This window comes from Notolepis coatsorum (assembly GCF_963971535.1).
Source record: "Notolepis coatsorum genome assembly, chromosome: 7".
NCBI lineage: Eukaryota > Metazoa > Chordata > Actinopteri > Aulopiformes > Paralepididae > Notolepis > Notolepis coatsorum.
The window spans coordinates 129,104,091-129,127,482 of NC_140171.1; the positions used below are offsets into that span (position 1 = coordinate 129,104,091).

Sequence of the window (23,392 nt, forward strand, 5' to 3'; positions counted from 1 at the left end):
CCTCCAGTCATCATCAGTAGTTATGTCTCCTTCTATAATACCTCCAGTCATCATCAGTAGTTATGTCTCCCTCTATAATACCTCCAATCATCATCAGTAGTTATGTCTCTATAATACCTCCAGTCATCATCAGTAGTTATGTCTCCCTCTATAATACCATTAGTAGTTGATATGTGCTGCTATGCTGGATGTCCCCCTGACTCAGTCACACCTGGTGACTGGTGTGTTGAGTCTAAGGCTTTTCCATGTGCTTGTTCCATCGAAAGGAACGACAGACCTTGAAGGGAAATTAATCACAGCCCAGGAGAAACTGGACACACCTGATTGCTATTGAGAAGAGTACATTTTTGAATGGCTTTTGAAATAGATACCTCCCCCTATGAGCAATGTGTGAACCCAAGATCCCAAGTGTTTCCTTGATTCTTTTTAGTCCTCACTATAATCAAAGCCTGTTCATCCTGACGAAATGCATGCAGCGTGTTTTGGGTCACATTCAATTATGTCCCCATTTAGCCAATGTGAACAGAGACTGTGGAGGTCACTGCAGGGAAGGTCAGCTCAGATCATTTTGATGTGGAACAGTTGGCAGCTGCCTCCTGAGATAGGAGTGAGTGTTGAGACCGCGCGGGTCGATGGAGAATGTCCCTCTCTCTCATTTAACACGCACCGATCATCAGCTTAGTCACAGCCTCGGATGATTAAGCTTTCATTACACTCAATGACAGGCTACCTCGTTTGAAATGCGATGGCCATTTTGAGTTACACCGCCTCTGTATTATTGGTGTGTGATGTGAGTTTTTGGGGGGATTTATTATTATTAGGGCCATGGCTTTATTGTTATGTTTATCTTTTTATCAATTTTTTTTTTATTATTTAACCAGATAAAAAAGCATTGAGACAAAATCTCATTCACAATGCTGACCTGGCCAAGAAAGCAGCAACGTTTCCCAAATGGTAAACACAACAAAAACATATACAACACAGAGAACAACACAACAAAAAGCAATCACTACATTTGGAACAATAAAAAAAAAACCAAGGTACATTAGCTACTCATTACTACATGAACAGCTGGTGGTAAGGACCTCAGATAACATCTAACTGGCTAAAGGAACAAGTGCCATCCGTTTGAGGCTTGACTGAAGGTAATCTATTCTGTAATTGAATCATTCTGACTATTGGTTGTGTGGCAGTATGCTTTTTAGTGCGTTTGTCCAAAGTGAAGTGAGCATTGCCTCAGGAATGCTGACAATGTGGAGTCTGATCTGCCCTCAGTGCCAGCAACAATAAATACACAGTGTCTTTATGGCTACTCTTTTGCTCCTCACACACACGCACGCACACACGCACGCACGCACACACACACACACACACACACACGCACACACACACACACACACACACACACACACACACACACACGCAGACGCAGACACAGACACACGCAGACGCAGAGACAGACACACACACACACACACACACACACACAGTTTCTTCACATCATAAGCTGACGTAATGTAAGGGTTGTCACACTGCCACACAGTGAGCAAAGGTTTGCCAGGTCACTTTAGGTTTGGTCCTATAGGCCTACATACTGGATGGTTTAATATATCATTAATGACATGCTTTTGATTATGTAATTATAAACTAGCATTGCTGCATTGTACAGAATTGCACTTATTAAATATTCATACTTATCATACCGGTTAATCTTTCCCATGGTGCAGCCCGGAGGCGTCGGTGATGATTAGCTGCTCATCGTCTAGGCTTCATGAAATGGCCTCTAGAGAGGCAGGGTTCACACAAGGTCCTTGAAGTGCTTGATACAAAAAAGTCAAGGCCTGTATCATAGATGATCGATTATCACAGATATCGTGTATCGTGATATTATTGTTTATCAAGGGCCAAAAATCATCACAGTATCGCAGCGTGAGTTACTCGTATCGTCCCACCCCTAGCATTTACCCTTTATTAGCTATTTATTAACATCGTGGAATGGGATTAAACCTGTCTGTGTTTGTGTGTAAGTAAGTAAGTAAGTAAGTAAGTAAGTAAGTAAGTAAGTAAGTAAGTAAGTAAGTAAGTAAGTAAGTAAGTAAGTAAGTAAGTAAGTAAGTAAGTAAGTAAACCTTTATTTTTATAGCGCCCCTCTCAGCACAAGTGCACAGAGTGCTTCACAGCATTTTAAAACATCAGTAAAAAAATACAAGAAATAAAACATGTGAAGAGAAGAAAAAACATACAAATTTGCTAAAACAACAGAATAGACCATTAAAAACTATAAAAAGACATAAACAGAAAGATACGGCTATGGGTGTTTAACCCTTTCACTGCCACACGACAGAAGGTTAACCCTTTACTATCACACAACCGACGGCGATGCTCCATCATTAGCATCATTAGCTCCTCATCCGCGGAGCTAATGATGCTAATGATGGAGCATCGCCGTCGGTTGTGTGATAGTAAAGGGTTAACCTTCTGTATTGTCACAGTGAAAGGGTTTAACCGGCTGTTGTGTGGCAGTGAAAGGGTTGAAAGCCTGCCTGTAGAAGTACTTTTTTAGCTACCTTTAAAAAGAAATGTGTGTGTGTGTGTGTGTGTGTGTGTGTGTGTGTGTGTGTGTGTGTGTGTGTGTGTGTGTGTGTGTGTGTGTGTGTGTGTGTGTGTGTGTGTGTGTGTGTGTGTGTGTGTGTGTGTGTGTGTGTGTGTGTGTGGTGTGTGTGTGTGCGTGTGTGTGTGTGTGTGTGTGTCCCAACACCAGGGGTGACGAGGAGGTGGCCCTGAAGAACAATGCCCTGAAGCAGGTGCGGGAGCTGCAGGCCCAGCTGGCGGAGCTGCAGGAGGACCTGGAGTCTGAGAAGGTGTCCAGGAGCAAAGCTGAGAAGCTGAAGAGGGACCTGAGTGAAGAGCTGGAGGCTCTGAAGACGGAGCTGGAGGACACGCTGGACACCACCGCCGCCCAGCAGGAGCTCAGGTAGATAGAGACGGAGAGGACAAACTGACATGGTAGAATAAAGGTTGTGAGAACATGGGTGAGTTAGGTGTGAGGACATGGTGTGTTAGGTGTGAGGACATGGTGTGTTAGGTGTGAGGACATGGTGTGTTAGGTGTGAGGACATGGTGAGTTAGGTGTGAGGACATGGTGTGTTAGGTGTGAGGACATGGTGTGTTAGGTGTGAGGACATGGTGAGTTAGGTGTGAGGACATGGTGTGTTAGGTGTGAGGACATGGTATGTGTTAGGTGTGAGGACATGAGTGTGTTAGGTGTGAGGACATGGTGTGTTAGGTGTGAGGACATGGTGAGTTAGGTGAGAGGACATGGTGAGTTAGGTGTGAGAACATGGGTGAGTTAGGTGTGAGGACATGGTGAGTTAGGTGTGAGAACATGGGTGAGTTAGGTGTGAGGACATGGTGAGTTAGGTGTGAGGACATGGTGAGTTAGGTGTGAGGACATGGTGAGTTAGGTGTGAGGACATGGTGTGTGTTAGGTGTGAGGACATGGTGTGAGTTAGGTGTGAGGACATGGTGTGTTAGGTGTGAGGACATGGTGTGTTAGGTGTGAGGACATGGTGAGTTAGGTGTGAGGACATGGTGAGTTAGGTGTGAGGACATGGTGTGTTAGGTGTGAGGACATTGTGTGTTAGGTGTGAGGACATGGTGAGTTAGGTGTGAGGACATGGTGTGTTAGGTGTGAGGACATGGTGTGTTAGGTGTGAGGACATTGTGTGTTAGGTGTGAGGACATGGTGAGTTAGGTGTGAGGACATGGTGTGTTAGGTGTGAGGACATGGTGTGTTAGGTGTGAGGACATGGTGTGTTAGGTGTGAGGACATGGTGAGTTAGGTGTGAGGACATGGTGTGAGTTAGGTGTGAGGACATGGTGTGTTAGGTGTGAGGACATGGTGTGTTAGGTGTGAGGACATGGTGAGTTAGGTGTGAGGACATGGTGTGTGTTAGGTGTGAGGACATGGTGTGTTAGGTGTGAGGACATGGTGTGTTAGGTGTGAGGACATGGTGTGTTAGGTGTGAGGACATGGTGAGTTAGGTGTGAGGACATGGTGAGTTAGGTGTGAGGACATGGTGTGTGTTAGGTGTGAGGACATGGTGAGTTAGGTGTGAGGACATGGTGAGTTAGGTGTGAGGACATGGTGTGTGTTAGGTGTGAGGACATGGTGTGTTAGGTGTGAGGACATGGTGTGTGTTAGGTGTGAGGACATGGTGTGTTAGGTGTGAGGACATGGTGTGTTAGGTGTGAGGACATGGTGTGTTAGGTGTGAGGACATGGTGTGAGTTAGGTGTGAGGACATGGTGAGTTAGGTGTGAGGACATGGTGTGAGTTAGGTGTGAGGACATGGTGTGTGTTAGGTGTGAGGACATGGTGAGTTAGGTGTGAGGACATGGTGAGTTAGGTGTGAGGACATGGTGTGTTAGGTGTGAGGACATGGTGAGTTAGGTGTGAGGACATGGTGTGTTAGGTGTGAGGACATGGTGAGTTAGGTGTGAGGACATGGCGAGTTAGGTGTGAGGACATGGTGTGTTAGGTGTGAGGACATGGTGTGTTAGGTGTGAGGACATGGTGAGTTAGGTGTGAGGACATGGTGAGTTAGGTGTGAGGACATGGTGTGTCAGGTGTGAGGACATGGTGAGTTAGGTGTGAGGACATGGTGAGTTAGGTGTGAGGACATGGTGAGTTAGGTGTGAGGACATGGTGAGTTAGGTGTGAGGACATGGTGAGTTAGGTGTGAGGACATGGTGAGTTAGGTGTGAGGACATGGTGAGTTAGGTGTGAGGACATGGTGAGTTAGGTGTGAGGACATGGTGAGTTAGGTGTGAGGACATGGTGTGTTAGGTGTGAGGACATGGTGAGTTAGGTGTGAGGACATGGTGAGTTAGGTGTGAGGACATGGTGTGTTTTTTTCTTTTTACTGGTGTAGTTTTATATAGTTATATCTAATACCTACACAGTTAATTCTAAAATAAGAAAAGAAAAAATAAAGCAAACATAAACAGCATTATACAACCGTACGGCGCCAAGCTTGTTCAAATCCGTTCTGACCCTACTCCCAGGTTGAAACGAATATGACGAACAATACATAAAGTTCCTATTTGCATTTCAAAACGATAACGTGAATCTGTTGTCGTATGTACAATCGGTTTCCAACCTATTTAGAAATACAAGCAGACAAGCTTGGCAGGGAAGCTTACGTTAGCTGTCTAGCTAACCATTAGCTAGTGAACATTGGCCGTCTTGGCTAGCCAGCCATGTACAATGCTAAGCTATTGCCATATCAAGTTGACAAACTGCACCGATATGCAGTGGAAATCGTTGCAGCCTATAGGTCATGAACCATACATACAGGGCTTGACATTAACACCCGCCACCCGCCAAATGCGGGTAGAATTCGGCATTGGCGGGTAACTCCGTCATTCTACCCGCCAAGGTGGCGGGTGACTTTTTTTCTATGAAAAAAAAAACATTGTAGTCTACAAAAGGCATCGGCAATAATTAAGTCAATCCAGGTGATACTACATAATACTACAACTCCCACGAGGACTGGGTGCGCACAGTGTGCTCATTCATTGGCCCATCCACTTCGCCTGTCGCGTGCGTCGTGTTGCCTCCGTGTGTGACAGCTGACAGCTGAACGAACGCTGTTAACGTTAATAGCTCAACTGGTTAGTGCGACCGACTCATCCATAGTTTACTTTACAGACAGTTAGCTAACGTTACAATGTGGCGGAATATTGTGAAAAGACCGGGTGAACCAAACCATCAACAAACAGAAAAGAGAATGAGACCGAGACCGACTATTTGTGGATGTGCGAGTAAGTATTAAACAAACTAACATGTATTATGTAACGTGTATTATTAAACTAATATTACGGTGTTTGTTAGCTAGCTAGTCACATTCATTTAACATTAAGAAGCATAAGGGCTAGGCGGTCAGGTGGCGTAGCGGAGATTGCGTTCGTCACCAACCCCAGAGACGCTAGGATTCGCCTGTTCGAATCCAGCTCACAGCTCCGGGGTTGTCACCAGCTTGGCTGGCCGTTCACACTAATACAATTGGCTGTATTAGAGGGTGGGAGAAGCTGGCGGGGTGGGTCCGGGTCGTTGTAAACAGCGACTCCTACAGTTCGGTCGGGGCGCCTGCTAAGCGCGGATAGGACCTGAGTGGGATCATTCCACACGCTACGCCCACTCAGTGAGAGTCCGCGCTGCCAGGTGAAAAGAAGCGGTTGATTGGCTGGACGTGTGTCGGAGGAAGCACGTGATAGCCTCCACTCTCCCAGACCGACTGTGGGGGGTAAGTGCGCAGCGACCAGGAAGGGGATTGGGAATTGGCATAACGACTAACATTGGGATGGGAGAAAATCGGAGGAAAAAGGAGGGGGAAAAAAGATTAAAAAAAAATAAGCATAAGGGCTCGAGACTAACACAGTCCTGGCCACCCTCTCAGTCAACTCGCAAATATATGCTGCACATTATCACTGCACGGTCTCTGCTCTTAGCTCTCAGCACCATGGACAGCTGCCCCAGAGCCCCCCCCCCCTCTCTCTCTCTCTCTCTCTCTCTCTCTCTCTCTCTCTCTCTCTCTCTCTCTCTCTCTCTCTCTCTCTCTCTCTCTCTCTCTCTCTCTCTCTCTCTCTCTCTCTCTCTCTCTCTCTCTCTCTCTCTCTCTCTCTCACACACACACTGAATAGAGGACTAGACATCAAAGCAAATATTGGTAACAATATATCACAGTGCTCTACAATTTAATTAATTAAGTTTGTACTTAGTTTTTGTAATTACATACTCATTGTTACACAGTGTACTTACTGCATTACACTTCCTTAACATTAACAATAACCCTAACTATATTCCTAATCCTAACCCTGACCTTATTCCCAGGTATTGAGTCAATTCAATGCAGTAAGTACATTGCAACAATGACTAAGTACAATACTTGTTATACTGTCATTACACAAATAGCTACACAGGAACAGAGAATGTAAAGTGTGACCGTCTGGATGGGTGGGGTGTTCGGGTGGGGACAGATGTTATTGGATTAGATGTTATTTTATCACACACCACACTACTGACACTTTTTGGGTGGGGCGCGAGTGTGGGGATTTTTGGCTGGTGAAAATGCTGAGTGGCTAGTGACTTTGGAAAACCACTAGCCACAGTGGCTAGTGAGCCAAAAAGTTAATGTCAAGCCCTGCATACATACAATGTCAGACTACCATGTTGAAATGCAAATATGAACATTATATAATGTCAGTTTATCATGTTCAAGAGTCAAGTTTCTTTCCCGGAATGAGATTGACATCACAATACACTACATTTGATTTCCTGTCATATTAGCAAAACACTGAAACAGGGAAGTCTCTCTCTCTCTCTCTCTCTCCGGTAGGACCAAGCGTGAACAGGAGGTCACGGAGCTGAAGAAAGCCATAGACGAGGAGACCAAGAACCACGAGGCCCAGATCCAAGATATGAGACAGAGACACGGCACCTCCCTGGAGGAGCTGTCTGAACAGCTGGACCAGGCCAAGAGGGTGTGTTTCACACCTGTCAATCATAGCTTCTTAACCTATAGACCACTGCAACACTTCTGGGATTCTGAAATCATGGGAGAGAGAGCGGGGGGAGAAAATGAATGTGGATGAGAGCCTTGACATTAAGTAAGTTGTAGCTACGGCTGTGGGGGTGCTGGAGACATGATCCAATAGACTTTTATACGCCTGAGTCTCCTGAACACGGAGAGACCAAATTCCAAGTCGATCGGCACTTTCTCGGCCGAGCTATAGTCACTTTTCAGCACCTACTCCCGAACTACGCATGCGCAGATTGCCCACGGAGTCTAGGTTCATCAATCTGCGCATGCGTAGTTCGGGAGTAGGTGCGAAAAAGCGACTATAGCTCGACCGAGAAAGTGCCGTGATCAGGAGACTCGGGCGTATACAAGTCTATATTGGATCATGTCTCCAGCACCTCCACAGCCGTAGCTACAACCACTTAATGTCGAGGCTCTCATCCACATTCATTAATTTTCTCCCCCCGCTCTCTCCTCCATGAGCTCAATGTAACGTGCAAGTGCAGTGGTCTAATAGACAGTCTTGTGCATAGATGGCCTCTGTTCGGTTGGATATCATAGCTGTATCATAGCTGTCGAGCTCATGTTATTACCCTAAGGATAGGTCAGCCCTTGATATCATATGTAGGTGGCATCCCATTAACTGGACCAGGGTTTTAGAGGGTGGTTATCATAGCGGTCAATCAATATTATTAAACTGTACAAAGACTTAAGCCTTATTTGAACCTGGCCGAGAGGGTGGGACATAGTAATACACAGTATCACGCCTGTCAACTATCTATTATCAACTTGTATCTGTGTGTTCAAGTAAAATAGGTCTATTTACGACATACTATTAAAATCAGCTCTTGACTGACTTTTCTTTGAGAAATTCAAACACTCAAGACAAGGGTCTGTAGACTAGGCAAGGAAATATTTCTTCAGATAATCCTCTTGTTCACACACGCACACACACACACACACACACACACATCTACACGTACAAAATCACACTCATCATAGAATGAGAATCACTTTTATCACCAAGTACATTGACATTGGTGCGCACCCTCGTTCCACAATGAAAATTAGATGCATGTTTATATACAGTATGTACTGTACATTAAGTAGTTATAACTATTAAGGTGATAAAAGGGATGCATGATCAACGGTTTAGATTAGATTAGAAGTAGGGATGTCCGATATTATCGGCCTACCGATATTATTGGCCGATATTGGCATTAAAATGTAATATCGGAAAATATCGGTATCGTTTTTCAAAAATCCTTTTTTTTTTTTCTACATTTATTTAACCTTTATTTACCCAGGCAAGCAAGTAAGAACAAATTCTGATTTTATTTATTGTCAAAAGTATGCATAATGTTGTGTTAATTCCACAACAAGAGATATGTAATGTTAATTACCTGAAATTATTCGTTTTTTTGGGGGGGGGGAACCCTGCATATATCGGTATCGGTTGATATCGGTATCGGAAATTAAGAGTTGGACAATATCGGTATATCGGTATCGGTAAAAAAGCCAATATCGAACATCCCTAATTAGAAGGTATTGTCATTGCACAGCACAAGTACAGTACAACCACAAGAAGTTGGTATCTAACCACAGTGGCAAAGTGTTTTACAATAAAGTGTAACATGGAATATATATATATATATAATAAAGCTAAATATGCTATTCTGATATATGTACAGTACTAGTATGTACAGTGATACAAGTATATAGCATATATTATATACACTGTGGTAGTAAACCATACTGGCAAGTGGTATAACTAATAAGAGTAGGTATATTCAAAACCTCAAACTCATCTTTTTAATAGAGCCTTTTGTTGATTTTTATCTACTGTAGTTTTTGCTCGACACATTCTATGTTCTTTTACCAGGTTTAGCCCTTCTTATTTTATGTATTTTTTTTACTCTTTTACGAGTTTTAGTGTTCTTTTTACTCCTTACTAGTTTTAGTCTTGCTTATTTTATAGAATTTTCTTTACTCTCTTGTTAGCTTTTATGTTATTTTACAATGTAGCGCTTTGAGATTTGCTCCACAATTATAAAGCGCCCTTACTTACTTTTACTTTACTTACGCCTGCTACCCCTTCTGGGGCATAGGCCGTCAACAAGTGATCTCCAAGCATCTCTGTCTTGAGCTGTTCTCTCCAGTTGGTTCCAGGTCATCTTCATGGTCTTGGTGTCTGCCTCCAGGTCTCTGCGCCAGGTGTTTCTCGGGCGGCCCCTTTTCCGCTTGCCCTGCGGGTTCCATGTTAGGGCTTGTCTGGTGATGGTACTTGCGGGCTTTCGCAGGGTGTGGCCTATCCAGCGCCATCTGCGTTTCTTAATTTCTTCTTCTGCTGGCAGCTGGTTTGTTCTCTGCCAGAGTTCGCAGTTGCTGATGGTGTCTGGCCATCGGATGTTGATGATCTTCCGCAGGCAGCTGTTAATGAAGACCTGCACTTTCCTGATGGTTGCAGCTGTAGTTCTCCACGTCTCTGCTCCATATAATAGGACTGCCTTGACGTTGGTGTTAAAGAATCTGACTTTGGTGTTGGAAGTCAGTTCTTTTGAGCTCCAGATGTTCCGTAATTGCACGAATGCTGTACGTGCTTTCCTTATTCGTGCTCTAATGTCAGCATCTGTGCCGCCCTGCTTGTCAATAACACTGCCAAGGTAGGTAAAGGCTTCAACTTCTTCCAAAGCCTCGCCATCCAGCATGATTGTGTTGGTGTTGTTTGCTGCATTGGTCTTGAGGATCTTAGTCTTGCCTTTGTGGATGTTGAGTCCCACTTGCGCGGAAGTGGATGCCACGTTGTTGGTCTTCTCCTGCATCTGTTGTTGGGTGTGCGACAGTAGTGCCAAATCGTCAGCATAGTCCAAGTCGTCAAGTTGCGTCCAAGGTGTCCACTGAATCCCGTACCTTCTCTGTGCTGTGGAGGTCTTCATTATCCAGTCAATGGCCAGCAGGAAGAGGAAGGGCGAGAGCAGACAACCTTGTCTGACCCCGGTCTTCATTTGGAATGCCTCTGTGAGCTGCCCTCCGTGGACCACCTTGCATGTCAGTCCCTCATAGGAGTTCCTGATGATGGAAACAATCTTGGTCGGCACCCCGTAATGTCGGAGAAGCTTCCAGAGGGTCTCTCTGTCTAGGCTGTCAAAGGCTTTCTCATAGTCCACAAAATTTATGTACAGGGGCGAGTTCCACTCTATCGACTGCTCCACGATGATGCGCAGCACTGCAATTTGGTCTGTGCAGGATCGGTCCTTGCGGAAACCAGCTTGCTCATCGCGGAGTTGTCCATCGATGAGGTCCTTCATCCTGTTCAAGATTACTCTGTTAAAAACTTTCCCTGGCACTGATAGCAGTGTGATCCCTCTGTAATTTGCGCAATTGCTAAGGTCGCCTTTCTTTGGGATCTTGATGAGATAGCGCCCTACAAATCAAATATAGTATTATTATTATTATTATTATTATTAAACACTCAACACAAGGGTCTGCAGACAAAGTAATTTTTCTTCCAGCTAATCCTCTTGTTCCACACAGTTCAAGGCCAACCTGGAGAAGAACAAGCAGAGTCTGGAGAGCGACAACAAGGAGCTGAGCGTGGAGGTGAAGGGGCTGCAGCAGGCCAAGACCGAGGCGGAGCACAAGAGGAAGAAGCTGGAGGCTCAGCTGCAGGAGTTCATGGCCCGGGCCAACGAGGGGGAGAGAGCCAAGGGGGAGCTGGGGGAACGCTCACACAAACTACAGGTACAGCTCACACACACTACAGGTACAGCTCACACAAACTACAGGTACAGCTCACACAAACTACAGGTACAGCTCACACAAACTACAGGTACAGCTCACACAAACTACAGGAGCTCACACAAACTACAGGTACAGCTCACACAAACTACAGGTACACACACACACACACACACACAAACTACAGGTACACACACACACACTACAGGTACAGCTCACACAAACTACAGGTACACACACACACTACAGGTACAGCTCACACAAACTACAGGTACAGCTCACACAAACTACAGGTACACACACATGAACTGCAGGTACACACACATGGACTATATGTACACACACAAACTACAGGTACACACACAAACTATAGGTGCACACACAAACTATAGGTACACACATAAACTACAGGTACACACAAACTATAGGTACACACATAAACTACAGGTACACACACACAAACTATAGGTACACACAAACTATAGGTACACACATAAACTATAGGTACACACATAAACTACAGGTACACACAAACTATAGGTACACACATAAACTATAGGTACACACATAAACTACTGCTACACACAAACTATAGGTACACACACAAACTATAGGTACACACATAAACTATAGGTACACACATAAACTATAGGTACACACACAAACTATAGGTACACACACAAACTATAGGTACACACATAAACTATAGGTACACACATAAACTACAGGTACACACAAACTATAGGTACACACATAAACTATAGGTACACACAAACTATAGGTTCACACACAAACTACAGGTACACAGATAAACTATAGGTACACAAACTACAGGTCTACACACAAACTACAGGTACACACATAAACGTCTGCTACACACAAACTACAGGTACACAGATAAACTATAGGTACACAAACTACAGGTATACACATAGACTACAGGTACACACATAAACTATAGGTACACACACAAACTATAGGTACACACAAACTATAGGTTCACACACAAACTACAGGTACACAGATAAACTATAGGTACACACATAAACTATAGGTACACACACAAACTACAGGTACACAGATAAACTATAGGTACACACATAAACTATAGGTACACACACAAACTACAGGTACACACATAAACTACAGGTACACACAAACTACAGGTACACACATAAACTATAGGTACACACACAAACTACAGGTACACACATAGACTACAGGTACACACATAAACTATAGGTACACACAAACTATAGGTACACAGATAAACTATAGGTATACACAAACTATAGGTACACACATAAACTATAGGTACACACAAACTACAGGTATACACATAAACTATAGGTACACACATAAACTATAGGTACACACACAAACTACAGGTACACAGATAAACTATAGGTACACACATAAACTATAGGTACACACACAAACTACAGGTACACACATAAACTACAGGTACACACAAACTACAGGTACACACATAAACTATAGGTACACACACAAACTACAGGTACACACATAGACTACAGGTACACACATAAACTATAGGTACACACAAACTATAGGTACACAGATAAACTATAGGTATACACAAACTATAGGTACACACATAAACTATAGGTACACACAAACTACAGGTATACACATAAACTATAGGTACACACATAGACTACAGGTACACACAAACTAGGTACACACAAACTACAGGTCTACACACAAACTACAGGTACACACATAAACGTCTGCTACACACAAACTACAGGTACACACATAGACTACAGGTACACAGATAAACTATAGGTACACAAACTACAGGTATACACATAGACTACAGGTACACACATAAACTATAGGTACACACACAAACTATAGGTACACACAAACTATAGGTTCACACACAAACTACAGGTACACAGATAAACTATAGGTACACACATAAACTATAGGTACATACACAAACTACAGGTACACAGATAAACTATAGGTACACACATAAACGACTGCTACACACAAACTACAGGTACACACATAGACTATAGGTACACATGCAAACTACAGGTACACAATGTGGGGTTGTCGTCAAACCGCAGTGTCTTGAATGGTGACTATATCAGCTCATTAGCGTTTCCATTTAATAGATTTACAGAACTAACAGACATGATATTTACATGAGGTGAGGTGTGAATAGAGCGCCACCCTTACTTACCGTGAAAAACAAACCTCATTAATTCTCACCACAGAGAATAGATGTTTGGAATCTGGATGTCCAATACTGAGCTCAAAGTGCTCTATATGGGTTTGGATCGAATGCTATTGGTTGGGAGTCGTGTCCAGATGGTGCTGTGTGTGTGTGTGTTGACAGACGGAGCTGGACAACGTGTCGGCCCTGCTGGAGGAGGCAGAGAAGAGGGGCATCAAGCTGGCCAAGGACACCGGCAGCCTGGAGGGTCAGCTCCAAGACACACAGGTCGGTCACCTTCTCAACCACTTATTCCACGCTGGCATCGAGCTGAACGCCTACATTTACATGAGGAAGTATGTGCCTTGATTGAGATGTTAAAAGTCCAGCAACACAGGGGCAGCTGAGTAGCGCAGTGGACTAAGCACTCGCCTACCACCGCAGAGACTCTGGGATCAAATCCAGCTGTCAGCGGTACCTCCGGCTTGGTCGGTCGTCCCTACTAACACAATAAGGCAGTGTTAGTGGGTGGGAAGCCGGTGGGGTGTATGTCCTGGTCGCTGTCAACTGAGACTCCTACTAGTCGGTCGGGGCGCCTGTTTAGCAGGGAGGGGATCAGGGAGGGAAATAAGGGGGGGGGGGAGTCCAGCAACACTTGGACGAACAAGGGGGGGAAGGTTAAAAACCAGCCAGCCGTTTCTCACTTTTTAATTAATGATCTTCTTGTTTTCCATACATTAGTTTTCTTATTGATCTCACATAAGAGTTAGTATAATCGTGTGTGTGTGTGTGTGTGTGTGTGTGTGTGTGTGTGTGTGTGTGTGTGTGTGTGTGTGTGTGTGCGTGCGTGTGCGTGTGCGTGTGTGTGTGTGTGTGTGTGTGTGTGTGTGTGTGTATGTCTGTGTGTGTGTGTGTGTGTGCAGGAGTTACTGCAGGAGGAGACTCGTCAGAAGCTGAACCTGAGCTGCCGTCTCCGCCAGCTGGAGGAGGAGAAGAGCGCCTTGCAGGAGCAGCAGGAGGAGGAGGAGGAGGCGCGGCGCAGCGCGGAGAAACAGCTGCAGACGCTGCAGGCTCAGGTAGAGAGGGCTGCTGGGAGAGGGGACTATTGTGTACAAACACATACACACAAACACACTCACTCACTCGCTCACTCACTCACTCACTCACTCAGTCACTCACTCACTCACTCACTCACTCACTCACTCACATGGACACACATCCTGGAGAAATGGCTGCAGGCTCATGTAACAGGATACACACATTCCCGCATATCACTCTACAGTACACCTACAGTACAGACACTCCATGCGCACACACACACACACACACACACACACACACACACACACACACACACACACACACACACACACACACACACACACACACACACACACACACACACACACACTCATAGAATGAGAATCACTTTTATCACCAAGTACATTGACATTGGTACACTCTCTCTCTCTCTCTCTCCCTCTCTCCCTCTCTCCCTCTCTCTCTCTCTCTCTCTCAGCTGTTTGAGACTAAGAAGAAGCTGGATGATGACGGGGGAGCTCTGGAGGGTCTGGAGGAGGTGAAGAGGAGGCTCCAGAAGGACCTGGAGTTGACCAGCCAGCATCTGGAGGAGAAGGTGAAAACACACGTGGCTGAGCACAGACCAGTCCCTCTCTTTTCTTGATCCTCCAATCACAACCGTTTGTCAGAGGGAAGCAGCAGTTGTGATTGGAGGATCAAGAAAAGGGTGGGGTGTTTTAGCATCAGTTACAGAAGGTTAACCCTTTCACTACAACACTACAGACGGTTAACCTGTGGTAGTGAAATGGTTAACCTTCTGTAGTGTGGTACACTGTAAGAAAAAAAGCTGCAAGAAAACGGTAAATGTCTGGCATCAGAGGAAGCACGTGGTAGCCTCCACTCTCCTAGATGATCTGACTGTGGGGGGTAAGTGCGCAGCGACCAGGAAGGGACTGGGAATTGGCATACGACTAACATTGGGATGGGAGAAAATCGGAGGAAAATGGAGAAAAAAAAAAAAAAAAAAAAATGTCTGGCATCAATGGTTGCCAAATACTTACTGTCAAATTACAGTAAAATCAAATACATTTACAGATGACAACCTTTATTTAATGGTTCATATTTTGATAAAAGGTAATTTACTGTATTTTATGGCATTTACACTTAAAGTAGAAAAACAAAAGTAATCTGTAAAATAATACAGTGAATTTCCCGTGAAAAAACATTTATTTTTTACTGTGTAGTGAAAGGGTTAACGTTGGCGAGATGAAGTGTAATTATTGAATGCTAATAGATGTTAATTGCATCGTAGACCATGGCCATGGACAAGATGGAGAAGACCAAGAACCGTCTGCAGCAGGAGCTGGACGACCTGATGGTGGACCTGGACCATCAGAGGCAGATCGTCTCCAGCCTGGAGAAGAAGCAGAAGAAGTTTGACCAGGTGTGCAGATACGGCGACAACATATTGTAGCCCACGAAAGCAGATGCAAAGAAGCCTAGAATACGTTTGTTAAAGGGGACATGCATTGCTATTCCTAGCACTATTTGGGCAACTTTACACAATTCCTGTGAGTCTATTGAACACATCTGTAAGTTCATTGTTTAATATTTCTAATCAAGTACTCAAAAGCCACATTTTTCTCACTTTGGATTTCAGGCTGTGTTGGCCTGGCTCCGCCCATAAGCACTTTGAGTGACAGTCATCCACACAGTGTGCGACTGGCACAGAGAGAGATAGAGAGAGACTGAGGGGGATACTAATTAATGCGGGGGGGGGCATAATCCCACGGGACAATGCATTGGTAACTTGTTTCAAATGACAATATATACCCCTGTGATTATTATTGTACGGATCAGAATACGGGCGTGTGCGTGGGAGCATGCGCAAAGATATTACAGTGATATGCTGGTGCTCGACTGCGAGGGAGAGAGAGAGATAGAGAGGGAGAGAGAGAGAGGGACACACAGAGGCACGGAGCACTGTGTAAACGCTGCGTGTGTGAGAGAAGACGGGTCCCTCTCTCTCTCCATCTCTCTCTCGCTCGTCCCTGCTTGCAGTCAAAACCTGTTTGAGGAAGTGTCGGGTTACACTATGCGCTACAACCACAGAGCCAATCAGATCACAATCAGCTCCACCAGCTCCCAGTTACGTCACCGAGCGAGTCAAATCAGAATGACCTAATTAACTGGAGGAGGAAATTGTCTCAACTGAATGAGAGCAATCCGCCAATATGGTATTTAGAGACACAGACCCATTGATACTAACCCCTATTACTATAAAACAATGCTAGACACTGAAAAAAGCCATTTATAATGCGTGTCCCCTTTAATAAAATTGCGGGCCCTGCTTGACGACAGCAATGAAATTGTAACTTTTCAGGCAGCTTTCTAGCTTCAAACAGTTTTCCAGGGATCCAATTTTGACTAGTTTGTTTATTCAGTTGTGAAAATATACCATAGAAATAATTTACTTCTCTGACTCTGAGAAAACGACATGTGCACCTTTAAATGTATGTATTACTGTTCTATTGAAAGTGAAAGTGAAAGTGAAAACCATGCTAACCTCTACACTACACGATTAGCTTTGGATAAAAGTGTCAGCTAAATGACAATGTTAATGTAAATGTACACTCTGTCTCTCTCTCTTCTTGTATCCTAGATGCTGGCCGAGGAGAAGAGCATCTCAGCGCGTTACGCAGAGGAGCGTGACCGAGCGGAGGCCGAGGCCAGGGAGAAGGAGACCAAGGCTCTGTCTATGACCAGGGCTCTGGAGGAGGCTCTGGAGGCCAAGGAGGAGCTGGAGAGGTTCAACAAGCAGCTCCGCGCGGAGATGGAGGACCTGATGAGCTCCAAGGACGACGTGGGCAAGAACGTGAGTGGCTCTCGCATTTCTCACGTCACGTTGGACTATTAAGATAAATCGCCTCATTTGGGGGGGTTTGTTTACTTCAGTCCTCATTCAGAGTAGAACTGGCACATGTTTAGGGTTTTCTGTGACTTTTCTGAAAACATGTTGAGGATTGGATTGGATAGTCTTTATTATCCCCAAGGGGCAACTTGGTTTGCAACAGTATTAGTACACAGCACAACCAGTACACATGGCAAATATACAATAAAGACATAAATACATTAAAACATACAATAGATCACCATAAAAAACTGCAATCAGGTGTAAACATTTGATAAAGTGTCTATACAGTAGCAGCTATAAGCCTAAAGCTTATTTTTAAATCGTATTTAAAATTCCAACAGCTGACAGAACAGATGATCTCAAATATCTATTTGACTTGACCCTCCTATGCGAGGTATACCTCCGTCCTGAAGGCAAGAGTGGGAACTCTGCATAGAGAGGGTGCTGAGGGGCCGCTAGAATGGCCTCTGCCTTCTGAGGCCATGGTTACACTGGGGTAAAACAGCAACGTTCTATTTTCGAATGATTACGTTTGCATGTCCAAGTTAAAAAGAAACACAGTTTTGGCAGGAAAACACGTTTTCCTAGTGGCAATGCTCAAAGGGTGTTTTCGTTTTGGAAACTCGCCAAAACTCGCCGACAATGGTGACATGTAATTTGCGCAAGCCGGATACGGAGCCGTTCTGCCCAATGCCCATGCGCAGTAGAGACCTGCACGGTTATTTCCAGTGTTTACAGCAGAGCTGTCCCAAGTAGCTGCGGCTACCAACGTGTTGTCAAGTTATTGTTATAAGGAACCCAGTACTCCAAACTACAACAGTCTGCATTCCCTTAACAATTATTTGTATTGAGCCGTATTGTATTGTACCCATTCTGCAATCTGTTAAATAACATTTACATTAGGGGTGTAACGGTACGCGTATTCGTCCCGCGAATTTACGGTACGGCCGTCACAGTGCGGTACATGCAGCCTACGACGAATACGCCTCAGCGCAAACACACCAGCACCAACACACACACACGGCGCGCATCGCCAACACACGGCGCGCGTCGCCAACACACACACACACGCCGCGCATCGCCAACACACACACGCCGCGCGCCGCCAACACACACGCCGTGCGTCGCCAACACACACACACACGCGTCGCCAACAAACAACAACAACATTCTCCCCCACCGGACTCACGCTGATCAAATAAAAAAAATAAACTGATCGGACTGATCATCTGAGCTCCTCTCCAGTCTCCAGTTGAACTGCTATTGTGTTTAAAATCCAAATAATCCTCTGCCATGTCATCTGTTCTCTAGTCTTCAGTCTCGGCTTCACGTGAAGTTAAAAACTCTCTAGAAGTGAAAGTTAAACTTAGCAAGCCTATAAGTTGTTAAAGGGGCACTAGGCAATTCATTTACTCTGGATGCCTGAACACAGAATGACACCAGTATCACTGACTACCACGGCAAGCCTATAGAAAATTATTCTATTTAATAATAATTATTATAATAATTATCATAAATATAATATATATATATATATTTTTAATTTTTTTAAATCTTTTTCCCCCTCCTTTTTCCGATTTTTCTCCCATCCCACTGTTAGTCGTTATGCCAATTCCCAACCCCCTTCCTGGTTGTTGCGCACTTTCCCCTACTGTTGGTCCGAGAGGCCGGAGACTGTCACATGCTTTCCTCCGACGCATGTGCAGCCAGCCTGGCCGCGCAGATTCTCACTGGGAGAGTGTAACGTGTGGGAGGCCGCACTACCTCTCTCCAGATCCTACCCTTGCTGAGCAGGCGCCCCGACCGAACTGTAGGGGTCGCTGTCCACAACGCCCAGGACCCACCCGCCAGCTTTCCCCACCCCCTAATACTGCCAATTGTATTAGTGTGAATGGCCAGCCAAGTTGGTGACAACGCCGGGAGCTGGATTCGAACACGCGAACCCAGCGTCTCCAGCGTTGGTGACGAACGCAATCTCCGCTACACCACCTGACCGCCTAAATATAATATATTTAAAAAAATATATATATATTAATTTTAAAAAATTATTATATTAACACTTTTTTTTTTTTTTTACTTTATTTTTTAGCGTTTATCGCTTTTCTGGTCAAGCATGACCGACAGAAACAGGTTGAAATGGGATGTAGAGCAGGGGAAGACATTCTGAGAAATGACGGCGGGTCCGGGAATCGAACTTGTGTCCCCCAGATCCGTGACGAGCACGGTTTCCCCGACGCAGAAATAACGCAGAGATATGCGGTGAGCTACGGGAGCTCCCCTATATTAATAATAATAATTATACATTTTTTTTTCTGTTGTACCGAACTCGTACCGAACCATGACCCCAATACCGAGGTACGTACCGAACCGTGGCTTCTGTGTACCATTACACCCCTAGTTTACATTCATTTATTCTGCTAGCATTAACGTTACTACGCTGCTAGCCACAATGCTATACTGTTATAATGGCATATCCCTAGCACGTAAGCTAACAAAATCGGCGATCTTTTTGTGAGACTAAACTCCGCTCTTGGTGGTCAATTGTGTTGATGTTAGTTTTGTTTCATCAACAAATAATCAACAAATGAGGCAGAACACACCTGTGAATGTATCCGTTTTTGTTTATTGCACTTTATTTCTTGCTGAAAAATAAATGCTATGTAGCTAAATGGCTCATGCGAGGTATAAAGATGGTGGCTTTTCTGAGATTTTGAGCAGGATGTGGAGTGACTCGTTCAACCTTTCTGATTGGTTGAAAATGGCCTTCATGTTTGAACTACATCGCCACCTACTGCTTTGGCATTGTACTACATGTATATACATCACTCGGTGATCAGGAGACAAAACAATGTCTAACTTGCCTGCCATTACCTACCGTTCTGAAAAATGAAACTGAAACTGAAAACGAAACTGGCCCTAGTGTAACCGCAGCCTGAGTGGCTCTTGATGACTTGATAAAGATGATCAAGATGATCAAGAGTAGGGCTGGACGGTATGGTCTAAAATGTATATCATGGTATAATTTGAAGCATAGACGGTAACGGTATATATCACGGTATATTCATTTATCTTAAAATGTCTATATAAATACTTCTGAAGGGGTAAAACACTGGCAGCTATTACTGTACTCTTGTATTACTAGGACATATTTCACATAGTACAGAGGTATTTTAAGAACATTTATTGTGCAAAACTGCAATAGAAAAATGCAAAACCTTTTCTCAAGTTATTTCCATCTCTGAGAAACACTTTTCATGAAATACAATCAAATCTAGCGGCACAAAGTGAAAATAAAAACTACTGCAGGACAGGAGGTTTCTTTCCCTCAAACAACTCAAACACAATAAAACTCCAACATAACTTAACTTTAGTGTACATGTTTGACAACATAGAGAGAGAGAGCGTCAGTACAATTAAACACTATGCAACGACCACTGCAAACGTCAAGTGAATCGTCAAGTAACGTTAACGTGATTGCTACTGCTGTGACTAGCTGCTCTAGTCTACCGGTCACAAGGTATGAAGGTATAGTCAAAATCCATACCGTAGTGCAAATTCATACCGTTTATACCGTCCACCCCTAATCAAGAGATCTGATGTTTCTCCCTGCGACCATGGTTCCTAAGGTCCAATCAGCCCTGATTCTGCCTCTCTTTGGTGCAGGTCCATGAGCTGGAGAAGTCCAAGCGCACCCTGGAGCAGCAGGTGGAGGAGATGAGGACTCAGCTGGAGGAGCTGGAGGACGAGCTGCAGGCCACGGAGGACGCCAAGCTGCGTCTGGAGGTCAACATGCAGGCCACGAAGGCCCAGTTCGACAGGGACCTGCAGACCAGAGACGAGCAGGGAGAGGAGAAGAAGAGGACGCTGGTCAAGCAGGTAGAGAGGCTTGTTACAACAGAGTGGCTCCTTTCTTTTATCGGCACCAAATCAATGGATTTACCTGTTCTGCTTCATCAGAATCAGAATCAGAATCAGAAAGGTCTTTATTGCCAAGTAGTTTTCACATAGGCTACAAGGAATTAGCTTTGGAGGTTTTCGGTGCGACATTGGCGGACAGACATTAACAGACAGATAATACAATAAAGAGGTGGAGTAAGATAAAGTGAAATATGAACTAAGTTAAGCACAATAGAATAATATAATTATGGAGTAAAATTAAATATAGGCCAGGGCTGTACAACTGTAAATAAAGAGGTTGAATCATATTAAATGGGATATAAACTAAATTAAATATAGCACAATAGAATATAGTACAATACAAATTAAATAGGAATAGGAATAGGCCAGGGCTGTGCAATTGGGCAATTATGTGCAAAGATTATGAGTCAGTGAAGTATGAACAGGTATGTTTGGTTGTTTATGCAAGTATTTAGTCCAGTTCATGTCTTGCATGACTTGTCATTTTATGTGGTTGTTTGTTTGGTGTGTGTTTTAATTATTTACCTCGGGGGTTGTATCATCTGTGTCCAATAGTCTTATCTGGATTGTTCTTTTTTGGTTTATCTTTTATTTAAAAGAATATATAAAATCCCTGTTACCCTTCGAGAGGTCCTTTCGTTCTCTCGCCAGGCCGTCATTGTAAATACGAATTTGTTCTTAAATGTATTTAAAATAATGTCTGTATATAAAATCTTTGATTTCATTACATACAAGATGGTAAATGGTAAATAGACTGCATTTATATATAGCGCTTTTATCCAAAGTGCTTTACAATTTATGCCTCATTCAATCGCTCACACTCACACTCACCATGCTAGGTTCCAAGGAGCCACTGGCACCCAGGATCTGACACTTTGCTATGAAGTCCTGATTATGGCCAGATACTTCAGACAGCACCGTCTCTCTCTGACCACATTCTTCTAACACTTCCACCCCACAACGTACCGTACGGACAATTACACTTTGCATTTAAATTAGTGCTGTCAGGCGATTAAAAAAATGTATCTAATTAATTACAGGATTTGTAATTAATGAATCTAATTAATCGCATTTTAATCGCATAACCATTTTAGGCCTGATATTCTATATTCTATAATCATATTTCAAATTGCATGTGTCCGGATGGCATTATGCACTACTGTATCTACAAAACCTTCTGTTTAATCATCTTCCATTTATTCATTTGCTTAGATTTTTCAGGTCTGGTAAATTTTAGCATGGTGTTATTCACAGTCAAAGATAAAAAAAAAAATTTTTATTGATATTGTCATTTGGTTCATTACAATTTACTCAAGCCTAGTAACAGACACAGTATTTCTGACACTGGGAATACATTCCCTGAGATCCATAGATGTCCCTAGAATCAGATACCAAGAACATACAAATGGACCATATTAAAAAAAAACACATCTGTAAATGTGTATTCTAAGTTCTCATGGAATGAATGAGGTAAAAAAATTAAATACATTTTTTATTTTTTGATCAATTTGAGTTAATTTTCATAACGCGATAATTTGCTGTGTAATTAATTAATCTAATTAACGCGATAAACTGACAGCCCTAATTTAAATATGCCTTCCTTCCTCTTCCACCGTGTGTTTTCATTCGTAACAGTTCAATAACTAAACTGAACTGAACCCGTTCCCTGGACTGCAGGTGCGGGAGATGGAGGCCGAGCTGGAGGACGAGAGGAAGCAGAGGGCCGTGGCCATGGCTGCTAAGAAGAAGCTGGAGGTGGACCTGAAGGACCTGGAGGGACAGATCGAGGCGGCCAACAAGGCCAGGGATGAGGCCATCAAACAACTCAGGAAACTACAGGTACACACCAGGGCTCAGGACACTACAGGTACACACCAGGGCTCAGGACACTACAGGTACACACCAGGGCTCAGGACACTACAGGTACACACCAGGGCTCAGGACACTACAGGTACACACCAGGGCTCAGGACACTACAGGTACACACCAGGGCTCAGGACACTACAGGTACACACCAGGGCTCAGGACACTA

General features: G+C 44.0%; 1 protein-coding gene across 2 annotated transcripts in view; it reads left to right on the forward strand.

Moving 5' to 3' along the window:
* The window catches only part of LOC311232183 (myosin-10), a 91,524-nt gene that overhangs the window by 44,161 nt on the left and 23,971 nt on the right, over positions 1-23,392 (forward strand). For both annotated transcript variants that reach the window (XR_014619927.1, XM_084318881.1), the window contains 10 exons: positions 2,762-2,974; positions 7,400-7,544; positions 11,117-11,323; positions 13,692-13,796; positions 14,432-14,584; positions 15,028-15,144; positions 15,841-15,972; positions 17,191-17,403; positions 21,106-21,318; positions 23,038-23,199. Coding sequence is in view for 1 of the 2 variants with exons in the window: in XM_084318881.1 (XP_084175007.1) it covers positions 2,762-2,974; positions 7,400-7,544; positions 11,117-11,323; positions 13,692-13,796; positions 14,432-14,584; positions 15,028-15,144; positions 15,841-15,972; positions 17,191-17,403; positions 21,106-21,318; positions 23,038-23,199 (1,660 nt within the window). In the remaining variant the exon portion in view is untranslated. The remainder of the gene's footprint in view (positions 1-2,761; positions 2,975-7,399; positions 7,545-11,116; positions 11,324-13,691; positions 13,797-14,431; positions 14,585-15,027; positions 15,145-15,840; positions 15,973-17,190; positions 17,404-21,105; positions 21,319-23,037; positions 23,200-23,392) is intronic.